Below are 15,008 nucleotides of genomic sequence, written 5' to 3'. Positions count from 1 at the left end.
CTTTATGCTACTCCTGACTTGAGTGTCGAAAGATTTACGCCATGGACCTTTTTCCCTGATTCTCGCTCTAATTCTTCTGTGCGATTTGTGTGTGGCATGCGCAAGACCGAGGGTACCACTTTTAATCGCTTCGCCTGACCTAGTACGAAGGTCTGGTGGTGGCAACACATCCTTCACCGCTATATATATCCTGATGATCAATGATTTTTTTTTTATCGAATCGATCATTCCAAGATTAATCAATGAGACTAATTAGTTTTAATTTTTTTACAATAAATCTATTTAGTCATAATCTGACTGTTAGAATTAAATTATAATATATATATATATATATATATATATATATATAAAATTAATATTTAAAGATAATATTATTGAAATATCCTTAATAATGTTATAAAGTATATTCTATAATGATTCTAATCATTTAGCATTGTATTTTTTTTTATTCTGAAAGTCAAGGCAATCAGTTGAATTTTACGACTAATCGTTGTTAAGAGATAAGGGAAATTTAGGCAATCTGAAATTGTGTGGCCGCCAGGGCTCAGCGAGCCACAACCACACATGCAAGGAACGAAGCCGTCAAGCCGACGCTCCGGTCCGGCTGCTTCACCGATATATTCGAATTCCCAACGCATCTTTTCTTGTTTGCTCTTCTCGAATTCCCGTTTCCGGCATGGCTACGGCAGCAGCGTCCACCGTCGGAGCCGTCAACCTAGTACCGCCGGTAACAGTCATCAGTATGAGCTCTGTTCTCTCTTGCTCGCTCTGTTTTCTAACTCGAATTGTGTTGCTTTCAGCGGAGCTCGAATGCATTCCCGAGCTCGGCGTTCTTGGGCAGCAGGTTGAAGTGGAGCACCGCAGGCACGAGCCATGCCAGGATCTCCGGCGGCACTCTCAGGGTCTTGGCCGCCGATCTCGACGAGTCCAAGCAGACGGAGAAGGACCGGTGGGGAGGGCTCTACCACGACACCTCCGACGACCAACAGGACATCACGAGAGGAAAGGGGCTGGTGGATTCCCTGTTCCAGGCGCCCTCGGGCGACGGCACCCACATCGCCGTCATGTTCTCCCAAGAATACATCAGCCAAGGCCTCCGCCAGTAACATATATATATAGCTACCGATCGAATTAAACTTCACTCAAGTTGCAGATTTGTTGGGTTAATTTGTTGAATTGATCAGTTACGGCGTAACAGGTACAGCCTCGACAACACCATGGGAGGATACTACATCGCCCCTGCCTTCATGGACAAGCTCGTCGTTCACATAGCCAAGAACTTCATGAACTTGCCTAACATTAAGGTTACTTAAATTACAAATGTATATATCTTTGTTGTTCTTGTCACGACTTGAATCTTTGATTTCTGCGTGATGGTTGATAGATTCCTTTGATCTTGGGTATTTGGGGAGGCAAAGGGCAGGGGAAGTCATTCCAATGCGAGCTTGTGTTTGCAAAGATGGGAATTAAGTGAGTTTGTTCTTCAATTTATTAAGTCCGATTAAACTGTTCGATGATTAATATATATAATTGCTCGGTCGACAGTCCGATCATGATGAGCGCCGGAGAACTGGAAAGCGGCAACGCCGGGGAGCCGGCGAAACTATTACGTCAGCGTTACCGCGAGGCTGCAGACATCATCAAGAAGGGGAAGATGTGCTGCCTGTTCATCAACGACCTCGACGCCGGCGCGGGGCGGCTGGGCGGCACCACCCAGTACACGGTGAACAACCAGATGGTGAACGCGACGCTGATGAACATCGCGGACAACCCCACCAACGTGCAGCTGCCGGGGATGTACAACAAGCAGGAGAACCCGCGTGTCCCCATCATCGTCACCGGCAACGACTTCTCCACCCTCTACGCGCCGCTCATCCGCGACGGCCGAATGGAGAAGTTCTACTGGGCGCCCACCCGGGAGGACCGCATCGGCGTCTGCACCGGCATCTTCCGCACCGACAACGTGCCCAGAGAAGACATCGTCAAGCTCGTCGACTCCTTCCCTGGCCAATCTATCGGTAAACCAAATTAAATTCATTTCTTATGAACAAAAACAGTTAATCAATCATGATTGACAACTTCCTCCAATACAAAATGCAGACTTCTTCGGTGCAGTGCGAGCGAGGGTTTACGATGACGAGGTCAGGAGATGGGTGGCAGAGACCGGAGTGGAAACCGTGGGGAAGAAGCTGGTGAACTCGCTGGAAGGGCCGCCGACGTTCGACCAGCCGAAGATGACTCTCGACAAGCTCATGGAGTACGGGCAGATGCTGGTGAAGGAGCAGGAGAACGTGAAGAGGGTGCAGCTGGCCGACAAGTACCTGAGCGAGGCCGCCCTCGGAGACGCCAATGAGGACGCCATGAAGACCGGGGAGTTCTACGGTGAGCATGTCGATCCCATCCCTTCTTCCAATTTCTGCAATTGACAAGAAGATCGACGAATTGTGCGGCGTATCGTGCGCAGGGAAAGCGGCGCAGCAGGTGCACATTCCAGTTCCGGAAGGATGCACCGATCCCATCGCCAAGAACTTCGATCCGACAGCCAGGAGCGATGACGGTAGCTGTTTGTACACTGTCTAAATCTACTCCTGCAGTTCTATGCACACGTTTTATTATTTTATATGGCAGTTGCTGCATTGTTACACAAGTCTCTATGAAGCTTAATGTTTGAAGTTTGAACAATAAAAGCTTTTCGGATCTTTGACTTATTCTGAGGTTAATCTGAATTCTATCTCTTTATTTCCTTTAATTTTTGTTTTAAGGCTACGCATGAACGTGTAGAAAACTTAATTAATCTAGCCGTAGCGTTGACTTGGATTCTGTTGTAAGAGACAAGGTAGCATGCCCATATCACGTCTCGATACATTAATGCCCAGATCCTGTTTTCCTTAGTGAGACCGAATCATACAATTAACATTTCCTTCTTGAAGAGGTGGCTGTCGGTTATTCCTTGAATTGAACGTATAATATCTCCTCAGTCGTTGCCTATGTATTTATTATACAGAAAAAACCCCAATAAAGAGAAAACAAACAAATCAAACTCTATTTAGTGAGATTGAGCCCATATAATTAGGGCCTTAATTATGCAAGATGAGCATAAGAAATTGGGGTTAGATAGTTTTTGTGCCAACGATGAGTCAACTGCCCATGCTTTCCGCCGTCCTCTGCTTCATCGTCGTTGCAGCAGCAACCGCCGCCGATGAGGCCTTCGTCTACAATGGATTCGTAGGGGCAAACCTGAGCCTCAACGGTTTTGCGGAGATCACCGGCGACGGACTCATCAAGCTCACCAACGACACAGAACAAGCCCAAGGACACGCTTTCTACCCGCTTCCTCTCCGTTTCAAGGACTCCGCTACCGGCGCGCCTCGGTCCTTTTCGGCCACCTTCGTGTTCGCCATCGTGCCGGAGCACTCCGATGTGAGCGGCCATGGCATTGCTTTCGCTATCGCTCCGTCCGTCGGTATTCAAGGCTCCATGCCCAGTCAACACCTCGGCCTCTTCAACGTCTCCAACATCGGCAGCCCCAGCAACCACATCGTGGCCGTCGAATTCGACACCGTCATGTCCGTGGAGTTCTACGACATCAACAACAACCACGTCGGGATCGACGTCAACACCTTGGTGTCGGCGAACTCCTCGCCGGTGGCCTATTTCGAATCCGGCATCCCCAAGAACCTCACGCTGATAAGCGGCGACCCGATGCAGGTGTGGGTCGACTTCGATGGCCGCGACCTGCTGCTCCAAGTCGTGGTGGCTCCTCTCTCTGTTTCCAAACCAGAGATTCCCATCGTTTCCTCAAAGATCAATCTTTCCTCCATCGTCTTGGATGAGATGTTCGTGGGCTTCTCTGCCTCCACCGGCGCCGCCACAGGATCCCACTACATTCTCGGATGGAGTTTTAACCTCAACGGAGATGCGCAACCCCTCAACATCTCGAAGCTTCCTCCAGTTCCTCTTCCCAGAAGCCAAAAGAAGAAATCCGATGTCTTGGCGATTAGCCTTCCTCTAGCTACTGTAATCCTCTCATCGATCTGCATAACAGCGATGATTTTCATCGCTATAAGGAGGAGGAAATTTGCAGAGTTATTAGAGGATTGGGAGCTGGAGTACGGACCGCACAGGTTCTCATACAAAGATTTGTACCGAGCGACCAGAGGCTTCAACGAGGCGAACCTCCTAGGCGCCGGCGGCTTCGGCCGGGTCTACAGAGGCGTGCTACCGTCGTCAAAGGTCGAGGTCGCGGTGAAGAGGGTCACCCACGAATCGAAGCAGGGGATTAAGGAGTTCATCTCGGAGGTCGTGAGCATGGGCAAGCTGAAGCACCGGAACCTGGTGCAGCTCCTCGGCTACTGCCGACGGCAGGGGGAGTTGCTCCTGGTCTACGATTATATGCCCAATAGAAGCCTGGATAAGTTCATCTTCTACAAGGACCGACCGCGGCTGGATTGGTCGCAGAGGTTCCGCGTCGTGAAAGGCGTGGCGGCGGGGCTTTATTACTTGCACGATGGATGGGAGCAAGTGGTGATTCACAGGGACATCAAGGCCAGCAACGTGCTGCTCGACGGGGAGTTTAATGGGAAGCTGGGGGACTTTGGGCTCGCGAGGCTGTACGACCACGGGGAAAATCCGCACACCACGCACATCGTGGGGACCTTGGGGTACCTTGCGCCGGAGCTGAGCAAGACGGGGAAGGCGACGAAGGAGACGGACGTGTACGCCTTCGGAGCCTTCTTGCTGGAGGTCGCCTGCGGGAGGAGGCCGCTGGAGGTGAAGGGGTCGGCGGACTCTCCGGGACTGGTGGAGTTCGCGCTCGAGTGCTGGAAGAAGAAGGCCCTTCTGGAGGCGAGGGACGCGGATTTGGGGGAGGAATTGGCGGCGGCGGCGGAGGAGGAGGTGGAGGCCGTGCTCAAGCTCGGGCTGCTCTGCTCGCACCCTGATCCTATGGCCAGGCCGACCATGAAGCAGGTGGTGCAGTTCTTAGAAGGCGACGCTTCCTTGCCGAGCATGTTGCCGGAGGGATTGATCGACGGTGTGGCCACGCTGAAGTATGACGAGTCCTTCGACGATTTCCTCAAGCTCTATCCGTCCTCTTCACATGCTGAAGCACTTCTACAGCAGTCGTCGCCATTATTTTCAGGCGGTGGATGAACGATTGCTGGTCACTATTAATTGTCTGATTTTGTTAGAATTACGACTTTGTTTGTAAATTTGTTTTCCCCCATCGGTTTTTAAGCTTTTCAGTGACACTCACTGTGGGATGAACAGGCACTGTATACATATTAACCAGGCAGATACTCCATTGTCGAGTTTTCAGAGGTTTAAGAAATAGCGCCTTAAAGTTGTGTAACTGTCACGCTGAAATAAAAACATTCAGCAACGAACATATCGTTTGTTCAAAATCCTTGAGGACACTTCAGAAGGCTTTATGATCCCTCAAACCTCACCTTCGCCTACAAACGTCATTTTGGTCATTGGTTGCCTGCAGTTGTGGTTGGAATTAATGCACTTATCAAGAATTTAAAGAGAATAACAATTCTCAACCACATTGGAAAAATAAATAGTTTGACAATTTCCAAGAAAGTTGAATACAATTGATTGGACGATAAATTTTAGAAGATTGGATTAAAGTCAAAGATGACTATTTATGGGAACATTGAAAATATCCCATGGAATTTAGTAGCGTTTATGATTTAATTGATGTAACAAGTTCTCTCCTAAAGTCTTCTTTTATTTCGTGTTTCTTGTTATTCTATAAAATATACGTAACTCATTGTGGCCCTCAGTTGCACATGCATTATGCTCATACCTCATATTTAAAATACATAATTTAGGGTTTAAAAATTATTTTATTAAATTTAGATAATTATTTTTCACTATACTATATATCAAATTTGGATTCAATAATATGATTAATTTTTTCCTTTTCTTAATTTCTATATGGTATCAAAGTGATTCTCCTTCTCTAACCTAATTTTTTCTGTCGTTCTCTGTTATTACTTCATGTTGCCACTGTCGCCTCCTATTGCTATCGATTTCGGTACTGACACCCTGTGTTGTCAATTTTGGTATCGACGTTTTTTCCTGTCGATTTCGGTGCTGACACTCTGTGTTACCAATTTTGACATTGACGTCCTTTTCTACTGATTTCAAAACCAACGCCATGTGCTGTTGATTTCTATGTTTGACATCCTTTTCTGCCTCAAATTCTTCGTGTTACTACGGGTCATCTTGACACTAGTTTTTACGGATCATACAAATGTGTATCCTTATAGTTTGATTATTATGAGCATTATTCGTTTTGTCATCATGTCTGGTTGTGTAGATGCTTCATGGAAATTTGATGTGCATATGTTAGAGTAGTTTTAATAGTTCCTTACTTCATAACCCTCAGCCATGTCAGCTTCCTCTTATATAGGTTTGTCATCGTCTGTTATTTCAGGTATATCTTCATCCTTATGAATTTTGGACTATGATGCCTCCCATCATATGTCATCTAATTTATCATCTTTTGTTTCTTTTTCTCCCGGTTCATCTATATCTATTATGACTGTTGATGGTACTCCTATGTCATTAGTAGGTATCGGTTCAATTGTTACATCTTGTTTATCTCTTACTATTGTTTATTATATTACGAGTCTTACTTTAAATCTTATTTCTATTAGTCAATTATGTAAGTTTAGATACTTAGTCTCTTTTTATCTATCCAATTGTTATGTTCAGGACCCGCAATCTCAGATGTTGATTAGGACAAGTCGTAGGCAAGGAGGACTCTATATTTTAAATCAACTCAAAGTACAGAAGTTATAGCTTCGAGTGTGGATTTATCATCTTTTCATTTGAGTCATTCATCTTTTGATTTTTATTTGTGGCACTCTCGTTTAGGTCATGTTTCAGCATCTCGTTTGTAGTTTTTAGCTTCTACAGGAGTATCAGACCTTTAAAAAGCTTTGATAGTTTTTATTGTAGTGGTTGTAAACTGGCCAAATTTTCTACCTTACCATTTTCTAAAAGTCTTTCTTTTTCTTTTACTCCATTTGATCTTATCCATTTTGATGTGTGGAGATCCTCTCCTATTCCTACAAAAGGGGGGGGGGGTCAAGGTATTGTATTTCGTTTATTGATGGTTGCACTTGTTACATTTGAGTTTCTCATATGAAACACATGTCTGATTATCTTACTATTTTCAACAACTTGAGAGCTCTTGTGAAAACTCAACATTCTAATGTCATAAAGTGTTTTCATTGTGATTTGAGGGGTAAATACACTTCGAATCATTTTTCACAATTACTTATTTCTGATGGCACTATTTATCAAACCTCTTGTACAGATACTCCTGAATAGACTGGTGTGGCTAAACGAAAATATAGATATCTTGTTGAAATAGTTTGTTCATTTTTATTATCTACCAGTGTTCCTAGTACATTTTAGAGGGAAGTAATCCTTATTGCTGCTCACGTGATTAATAGAATTCCAACCTCACACAATTTAGACTTGTCACCTTTTAAAAAATTGTATGGGCATGCTCCCCTATTCCTCTTTGTGTGTTTTTGGTTGTACTTACTTTGTCTTTCGTCCACATGTCGAGCATGATAAATTAGTCTCTCGGTCTGCTCTTTGTGTCTTTTGGGTTATGATGTTACTTAAAAAGGATATCGTTGCTTTGATCCCGTTAGTAAAAAATTGTATGTCTCTCGTCATATTGTGTTTCTTGAGTATATTCCATTCTTTTCTATTCCAACTAGTCTGCATAATATGACAAAGTCGGATCTGCTTTGTATTGATCCTTTCAATACTGACATTGAGGAAGTTTCACCCACAGCTCCTACTGGTAGCTCAACTAAATCTGGTGTTTTGGTTCCTGAGATATCTGCTCCACATGCTCCTCTTTCTGCCATTACCCAATCATCTCCTGAGGTTACAGGTGATCCGTCTCTCCACCATCGTCAATCCACTAGTATTCGTAAGTCTACTAAACTACCAAATTTTTCTTACTCTTGTTATTCTCATTCTTTTACTTCATTTATTTCATCTATTCATTGTCTTTCTGAGTCTGTATCATATAAAGAAGTTGTTTGTAACCCACTTTGACAGAGTGTTATGACTAAAGAACTAACTGCTTTGCATTAGACTCATACATGAGATTTAGTTCCGTTGCTACTAGGAAAATACACTATTGGTTCTCGTTGGGTATATAAGATTAAAACTAAATCTGATGGTTCTATCGAATGATACAAAACTCGTCTTGTTGCTAAAGGTTATTTTCAAGAGTATGACATATATTATGAGGAAACATTTACTTCTGTTGTAAAAATAACGACTGTTCGTACTCTGATTGTTCTTGTTTCTATTTATCGATGGAGAATATTTCATATGGATGTCAAGAATACATTTCTAAATGGTGATCTTCATGTAGAAGTTTATATGACACATCCTCTTGGTATTTCACACCAACCTGGTGAAGTTTGCAGACTTTGTAAGGCTCTTTATGATGTCAAACAAGCACCTCGTGCTTGGTTTGAGAAGTTCTCTACAGTGATTACTTCGCTTGGTTTTCATCCTAGTAATCATGGTTCAACATTGTTTGTTAGATGTACGAGTGCAGGTTGTATTCTTTTATCATTATATGTTGATGACATGTTTATTACTAGTGATGATTATGATGGAATTGCTTTTCTGAAATCTGAGTTAACTTGTTGTTTTGCTATGAAAGACTTGGGTATACTATACTACTTTCTGGGCATTGAGGTTGCTTATTCCCCGAAAGGTTATCTTTTTTCTCAGTCAAAGTATATATCCGATCTGTTTGAACGTGCTCGTCTTATTGATAATAGAGTTGTTGATACTTCTATCAAGACTAATACTCGATATTCTCTATCTAATGTCTCACCTTTGTCAGATCCTAGTTTGTACAGAACTATTATTGGAAGCTTGGTTTCTTATCGTGACTTGTCCAGATATTGCATATGTTGTTCATGTGGTTAGTCAATTTATCGCTACACCAACTACAGTTCATTGGGTTGCTGTTCTTCGTATTCTCAAGTATCTTTAGGGTACTCAATTTCAAAGACTTTTATTTCCTTCTACTTAATCTTTTGAACTACATGCATACTCTGATACAGATTGGGCCGGTGATCCTACAGATCGTAAATCTACCACCGGCTTCTACATTTTTCTTGGTGATTCCCTCATTTTTTGGAAAATTAAGAAGTAAGATGTTACTTCTAAATCTTCCACAGAAGCTAGTATCGTGCCATGATCTCAACTACTTATGAGATAGTTTGGTTGTGTTGGTTGCTTACGGATATGAGTATCTCTGTTCATCAACCTACTGCTTTATATTGTAATAATCAGAGTACTATTCAAATTGCACGCAGTTCAGTTTTTCATGAGTGGACGAAACATATTGAAATTGATTGTCACATTACTCGACATCATCTTCAGATTGACACCATCATATTGTCAATCTTATCTAACAACTTTCGTTTCTTATCTAACAAACTTTCAATGCTTCTAACTATAACATCGTGAGTTTGAGGGGATGTTAGATTATATATATTTATTTGTTTATAATTTTTAGGACAATTTGATCTTTTTCTCTTTTATATTTAGAGTTTAGGATTGCTTAATTAAACTATATAAGATCGTATACTCTGTATTTTTAAGTATCAATTTTGAATTCAATAATATAATTAATTTTTTTCTTTTCTTAATTTCTACAAATTGGACATGATGAACTAAGCTTAGTCTCTCTTGTTCATTGAGAGAAAATCATTCCGATCCCAGTAGAAAGTCATTCCGATGTGCTCGTAGGAATTTACAATGATTTTAGCACTGGATTCAGATTAGCCTTCGTTTTCGTAGGTCATTGTCTCGATATCTAATATAGCCTTATAAATGATTGATAATTAGATGATATTAGTTCGGTGTATAGCGTTACTCTTCCCCCACCAACGACTCTCATGGTCCTCCGCCCTCTTGACAGCCTTGCCTTTCCCTGTCACCCTTCCCTGTTTGGATGGTTGCGATGCTCCCTTTAGAAGGGGGGCAAAACAAAGATTTGTCCTAGGAAACGCAATATTATGGTCCTTCCAATTTTAGGTGGATACATTTTTGAGCTAAAATTGTTCTGTGACAATCCATTTGATCGGTAAAAAGAGCTACATATCTGATTAGTAAAAAGAGTTGAATTGCAGGTCAAATCCCAAAGTTTTCAAAGAGAGCAGAAGCAACAATTTAAGAGATAAGAAAGCTAAACACCATGAATAATAACCAAACTGTATACAGGGGATCCCTGCCGCTTTCCTCTCCCTCCAAGAACGGCGATTGCACTGAAGACTCCGATAAAGGAATTAAGGGCTTAATCGACAGCACGCAGGCGTCAAGAGCAGTCTCGCCAGCGGACGAGCATGCTGACGCAGCGGCGCACAATGTAGAACCTTGCCCTCTGCTCCTTCACCAGCCTCGCGCACCGCCCTGACGACGACCGCGTCACCGGCGTCGCCCTCGACGCAGTGCTCCTCACTCGCGTGCTCGCCGATCGTCCTAACACCCCTTGCTTCTTGGACGCCTTCCACTTCTCCTCCGTCAACACCTCCTCCATTTTCTCGCGCACCGGCCTGCGCCACCGGAAAGCAAACAGAGGCGATCTATGAAGAATGATAAAATGAAGAATCGGCTCGAACGAGGCGGTGAAGTGGTGGAGATCGAAGCTGTTATATTATATAGCGCTAGATTTAAAAAAAATTATCAACATAAAAGGCATTGTTCACGGTGACATGGTCCTGAAGGAATCTATTCTATTTTTTTTTTAAAAAAATTATTCTAATAATCTAACAAAGAACAAACCGAAACGCTTTCAAATTATATAATTAGAATTTTTTACCTTTCTTTCTAATTTAGGTTTTAAATTTTCTATAATTTACTATATAAGACTTTGTACTTTTTATTTTCTTATCATCTTTTTTTGAATTCATCAATAAAGACGGTTACTTTTCTTTAACATCAATTTTTACATAGTATCAGAGCCTTCATCTCTATATTTTTGATAATTAGATTGAAGAACTGTTAATTCGACCCACAGTTTTCACGGATCGAATTCCATGGTGAGTTCACTAGGGGATGCGGGGGTAGCGCACCCCCACTCGGGGTTCGGGGCGAAGCCTCGAAATTTTTTTTTTTACACAATCGTACAGTTTTGATTGAGTTTCTTTTGTTTTCGCAATACTTGATTTTCTTTGGTATTCGGTTATTCGTGAACACAATTTGTTCTATCATCATGAGTGACCACACAGAAGATTCGCTTCAATCGATCAATGCCTGATTAGATGGAAAAAATTATTCGTATTGGGGATATGTGATGAAAAAAATTTTGCGAGGAAAATCTATATGGGGATATGTTTCAGGTGTGCGAGTTCAACCTACGGACATTAATACTGATGATTATACAAAGTCATTGGATATTTGGGAGATCGATAATGAGAAGATTATTACATGGATCAATAATTCTGTTTCACACTCCATTGGTGCTCAGTTGGCCAAGTATGAGACAACTAAAGATATTTGGGATCATCTGACAAGATTATATATGCAGTCTAACTTTGCCAGACAATATCAATTAGAAGTAGATATACTTGCACTTCGATAGCAAGATATGGGGATCCAAGATTAATAAGATTTCAACTTCTCACAATTCAGGTTTGTCTCATTTTCAAAAACTATATGGTCATGCTCCTGATTATTCCTCTTTAAGTGTTTTTGGTTGTACCTGTTGTTGGTTGGTCCTAGGAAGATCGTACCGGTTCCATTGTACAAAAAATTTTGTACAAGTGTCGAACCTTTCCTAACAACCTATTGTGTTCTTTAAAAATCAAATTCAGAATCGCAAACGGAACTTAATATTATTGAATCCAAATTTAACTTATCTGTTCTTAATGATTTAGACTTGGATCGCAAATGATACTTAACATTATAGATCCAAATCCACCTAGGTTACAAATTTAATTAAATATTTATTTCGGGAATCGACTCCCAGGTCAAACATGGCGAGGCACTTGACCTTCTTGGGCATGGGAACATTCACCACTGCCTCGACAAAGCCTCTTAACGAAATTCAATATTTAATTTCCTTATATAACCTTAGGTTTAACCAAAAGGAACAATCGAATCACAAGACCGACAAATAAAATAAAAGAAACACTACTTTGAATTACAAATCCGAAAATCTAGAATCTCTAGCCTCTTGTGTTTGGAATTCATACAAAGAAAACTAGTATGACAAGGAAAACAATTACTAGTTATACCTTTCTTTGTAAGCAATAACCTCTTGATCTTCTACCGTATTCCTCTTCTTATCTCGGACGTTGTGTGGACAATGATCTACCGAGATGAGAACCACCAAGCCTCCTTTCTTCTAGCAAGATTTGCCCACCAACCAATGAGCTCCAAGGGATGCAAGAGCAAAGCCTCCTTTCTCTCCTTCTTCTCCAAGCTAGAACCGGCCACCAAAAACCCCTCTAGTATTGATGCCGCCGGCCACCAAGGAAAAAGAGAAAAGGAGAAGAGCAAGGACTAGGGCCGGCCACCACCAAGGAAGAGAGGGAGGAAAATATAATAGAGTTGTTGTTCATGAAGACACCCCCTCCCTCTCTTTTATAATCCTTGGTCTTGGCAAATAAGGAAAATTTAAATAAAAACTTCCTTATTTTCTTTGCCATGAAAAGGAAAATTTAATTGATTAAAAATAATTTCCTTTTCTTAAATCAACATGGTCGACCACCTCATAGCTCCAAGCAAGGAAAGTTTTAATAATAAAAGAATTAAAACTTCCTAATTTGCTTCCGAAATTTTAATAAAAATTTCTCTATTAAAATTTCCCTTCATGGTTGGTTATAAAAGTAAATTTTATAAATTAAAATCTCTCTATTAAAACATGTAGATGATTTCCAAAAAGGAATGTTTTCTCTAAAATTAAAATCTTCTTTTCAATCTACAAATAAGGAAAGATATCAAATCTTTTCTTAATCTTTTGTAGAAAAATATTAATTTTAAAACTCTCTTTTTAAATCATGAACATGGTTACAAAAAAGGAAAGTTTTATCAAAAATTAAAATCTTCATTTTAACTATAAATAAGGAAAGATATCAAATCTTTCACTTAATCTTTTGTAGAAAGCTATAAAAGGGAAATTTTAAATTTTAAACTCTTTATTTTAAAATCATGATATCTACATAAGAAAAGATTTTAAAATAAAATCTTTTTAATTTTATTAGGGCCGACCACAACAAGCTTGGACTCCAAGCTATGGCGGGCCCCCTCAACTTGACTCATCCCTTGGCTTGGCCGGGCCCAAGCTTGGATTCCAAGCTTGCTTGGCCGACCACCTAAGGGCGGGTAGGAAGTAGACCCAACCCCGGGCCGGGTCTGGCCCGGACCCGGCCCGGGCCCGTAACCGGGTCAACGGGTCGGTTGCCCGTTGACCCGGTTCGCCGGGTCGAACTGGAACCGGCCCAGCAAGTTGCCGGGCCGGTTCCGGTTCATTGGGTGTAAAAACTGGCGAACCGCCGGTTCAGCTGCAAAATTTTTTTTTTTTTATTTTTTTAACGGCTGGAACCGCCGGTTAACCGGCGGTTCGTAGCCGTTGGGAGGGTTTTTTAGGTATTTTTTTTCAACGGTTAGGATCATTTGACCGTTTTTTTATCAATGGCTATGATTTAGTATCCGTTACTATCAAAACTCTATAAATAGAAAGCTTATTTCATCATTTTTCACACACATCTTCTCTACTCTTAATCTCATTTTCGTATTCTCTAATCTCTACACGCTTTCGTTTTCAATTTTCAATTACAATGGAAGGAGGCCACGGAGGTGCATCATCTCGAGCTCGGAAGGGAAAGCAAATAATGAATCCACGGGAGGAGGACCCCAACATTCAATCCACCGATGATGAGATCGAGCATCTTCCGAATCCGACACCCGACACACAAGGAAGTACCGATGCAATTACTTCTAAGGTTTGGGAACTTCCTCCTCTAAAGTCTTCTATTTTTACTAAACATTTTGAGAATGTCACTCTTCCGTCGGGAGAAATGCGTGCAAAATGTAAGCACTGCAATGCTTCCTACAAATTCCAAGCTAGCGGCGGCTATGGGTCGTTGAAACGACATGTAGAAACGAAGCACCCGACGGAATATGGACTCGATCGTTCTCAAACACAATTATCAAGATTTTCTTCAACTAGCGGTAGTACCGATTCCGGTTTATTTTTATATTCGGATAATAAATTAAAAGAATCATTAGCTAAATTTGTTTCCGTAGAACATCTTTCTTTTAGTTTTGGATCTAAATGCACATTTGAAGATTTTTGTAAAGAATCTCTTAATCCATGTGCTAAACGTGTTCCTAGGACTACACTTACTCGTACAATTAAAAAATTAGTAAAACAAGGAAAACAGAATTTAATTGATGAATTTAGTAAATTAGATAATAAAATTTCTTTATGTTCCGATATTTGGAGTGATCATTGGCAAACACATTCGTATATGGATGTGACTTGCCATTGGATCGATAACTCTTGGAACCTCCAAAAAAGATTATTAACTTATAGAGTTTTTGATGAATCACATAATGCTCATAATATCGCACAATTATTATGTTTAATTTTAGAAGAATATGATTTAACTCATAAAATATTTTCAATATCATTAGATAATGCTAGTTCTAATACCGCTTGTATAGATGATCTAAAATTTGTTTGTCAACCTATTATTGGAGGTTTATTTTTTCATATTCGTTGTGTATGACATGTTTTAAATTTATGTGTTCAAGATGGTTTAAAAATTTTAGAAAGTTATATTAAACCAATTAGAATTGCAATTTCTTATTTATGGTCTCATCCATCTATAATGAAACAATGGGGTAGGTTTTGTAAAATTAATGGAATGAGACCTAAAAAATTTCCACGTGATGTACCAACACGTTGGAATTCAACATACCAATTATTACAAGAT

General features: G+C 41.0%; 3 protein-coding genes across 3 annotated transcripts; 2 read left to right on the top strand and 1 right to left on the bottom strand.

Moving 5' to 3' along the window:
* Window positions 1-566: 566 nt before the first annotated feature.
* Window positions 567-2,708, top strand: LOC121988774 (ribulose bisphosphate carboxylase/oxygenase activase, chloroplastic-like). Its single transcript, XM_042542426.1, has 7 exons — window positions 567-727; window positions 801-1,102; window positions 1,199-1,304; window positions 1,385-1,470; window positions 1,546-2,018; window positions 2,101-2,382; window positions 2,465-2,708. The coding sequence occupies exons 1-7, from the start codon at window positions 677-679 to the stop codon at window positions 2,578-2,580; spliced, it is 1,416 nt and encodes a 471-aa protein (XP_042398360.1). The 5' UTR covers window positions 567-676; the 3' UTR covers window positions 2,581-2,708.
* A 370-nt stretch (window positions 2,709-3,078) lies between these two features.
* Window positions 3,079-5,355, top strand: LOC121988773 (L-type lectin-domain containing receptor kinase IV.1-like). Its single transcript, XM_042542411.1, has one exon. It carries the CDS (start codon window positions 3,133-3,135, stop codon window positions 5,149-5,151), a length of 2,019 nt encoding a protein of 672 aa, XP_042398345.1. The 5' UTR covers window positions 3,079-3,132; the 3' UTR covers window positions 5,152-5,355.
* Window positions 5,356-10,381: 5,026 nt separating this feature from the next.
* LOC122044374 (small polypeptide DEVIL 11-like) lies at window positions 10,382-10,780 on the bottom strand. The gene is made up of 2 exons (XM_042604877.1): window positions 10,773-10,780; window positions 10,382-10,712 (listed from the first exon to the last, which is right to left on the bottom strand). Exons 1-2 carry the CDS (start codon window positions 10,778-10,780, stop codon window positions 10,382-10,384), a joined length of 339 nt encoding a protein of 112 aa, XP_042460811.1.
* Between the last annotated feature and the right edge of the window lie 4,228 nt (window positions 10,781-15,008).

Source organism: Zingiber officinale, chromosome 1B (assembly GCF_018446385.1).
Source record: "Zingiber officinale cultivar Zhangliang chromosome 1B, Zo_v1.1, whole genome shotgun sequence".
Lineage (NCBI taxonomy): Eukaryota > Viridiplantae > Streptophyta > Magnoliopsida > Zingiberales > Zingiberaceae > Zingiber > Zingiber officinale.
Note: the sequence above shows the minus strand (reverse complement) of the source record. Positions and strands in the feature narration are given on the sequence as shown.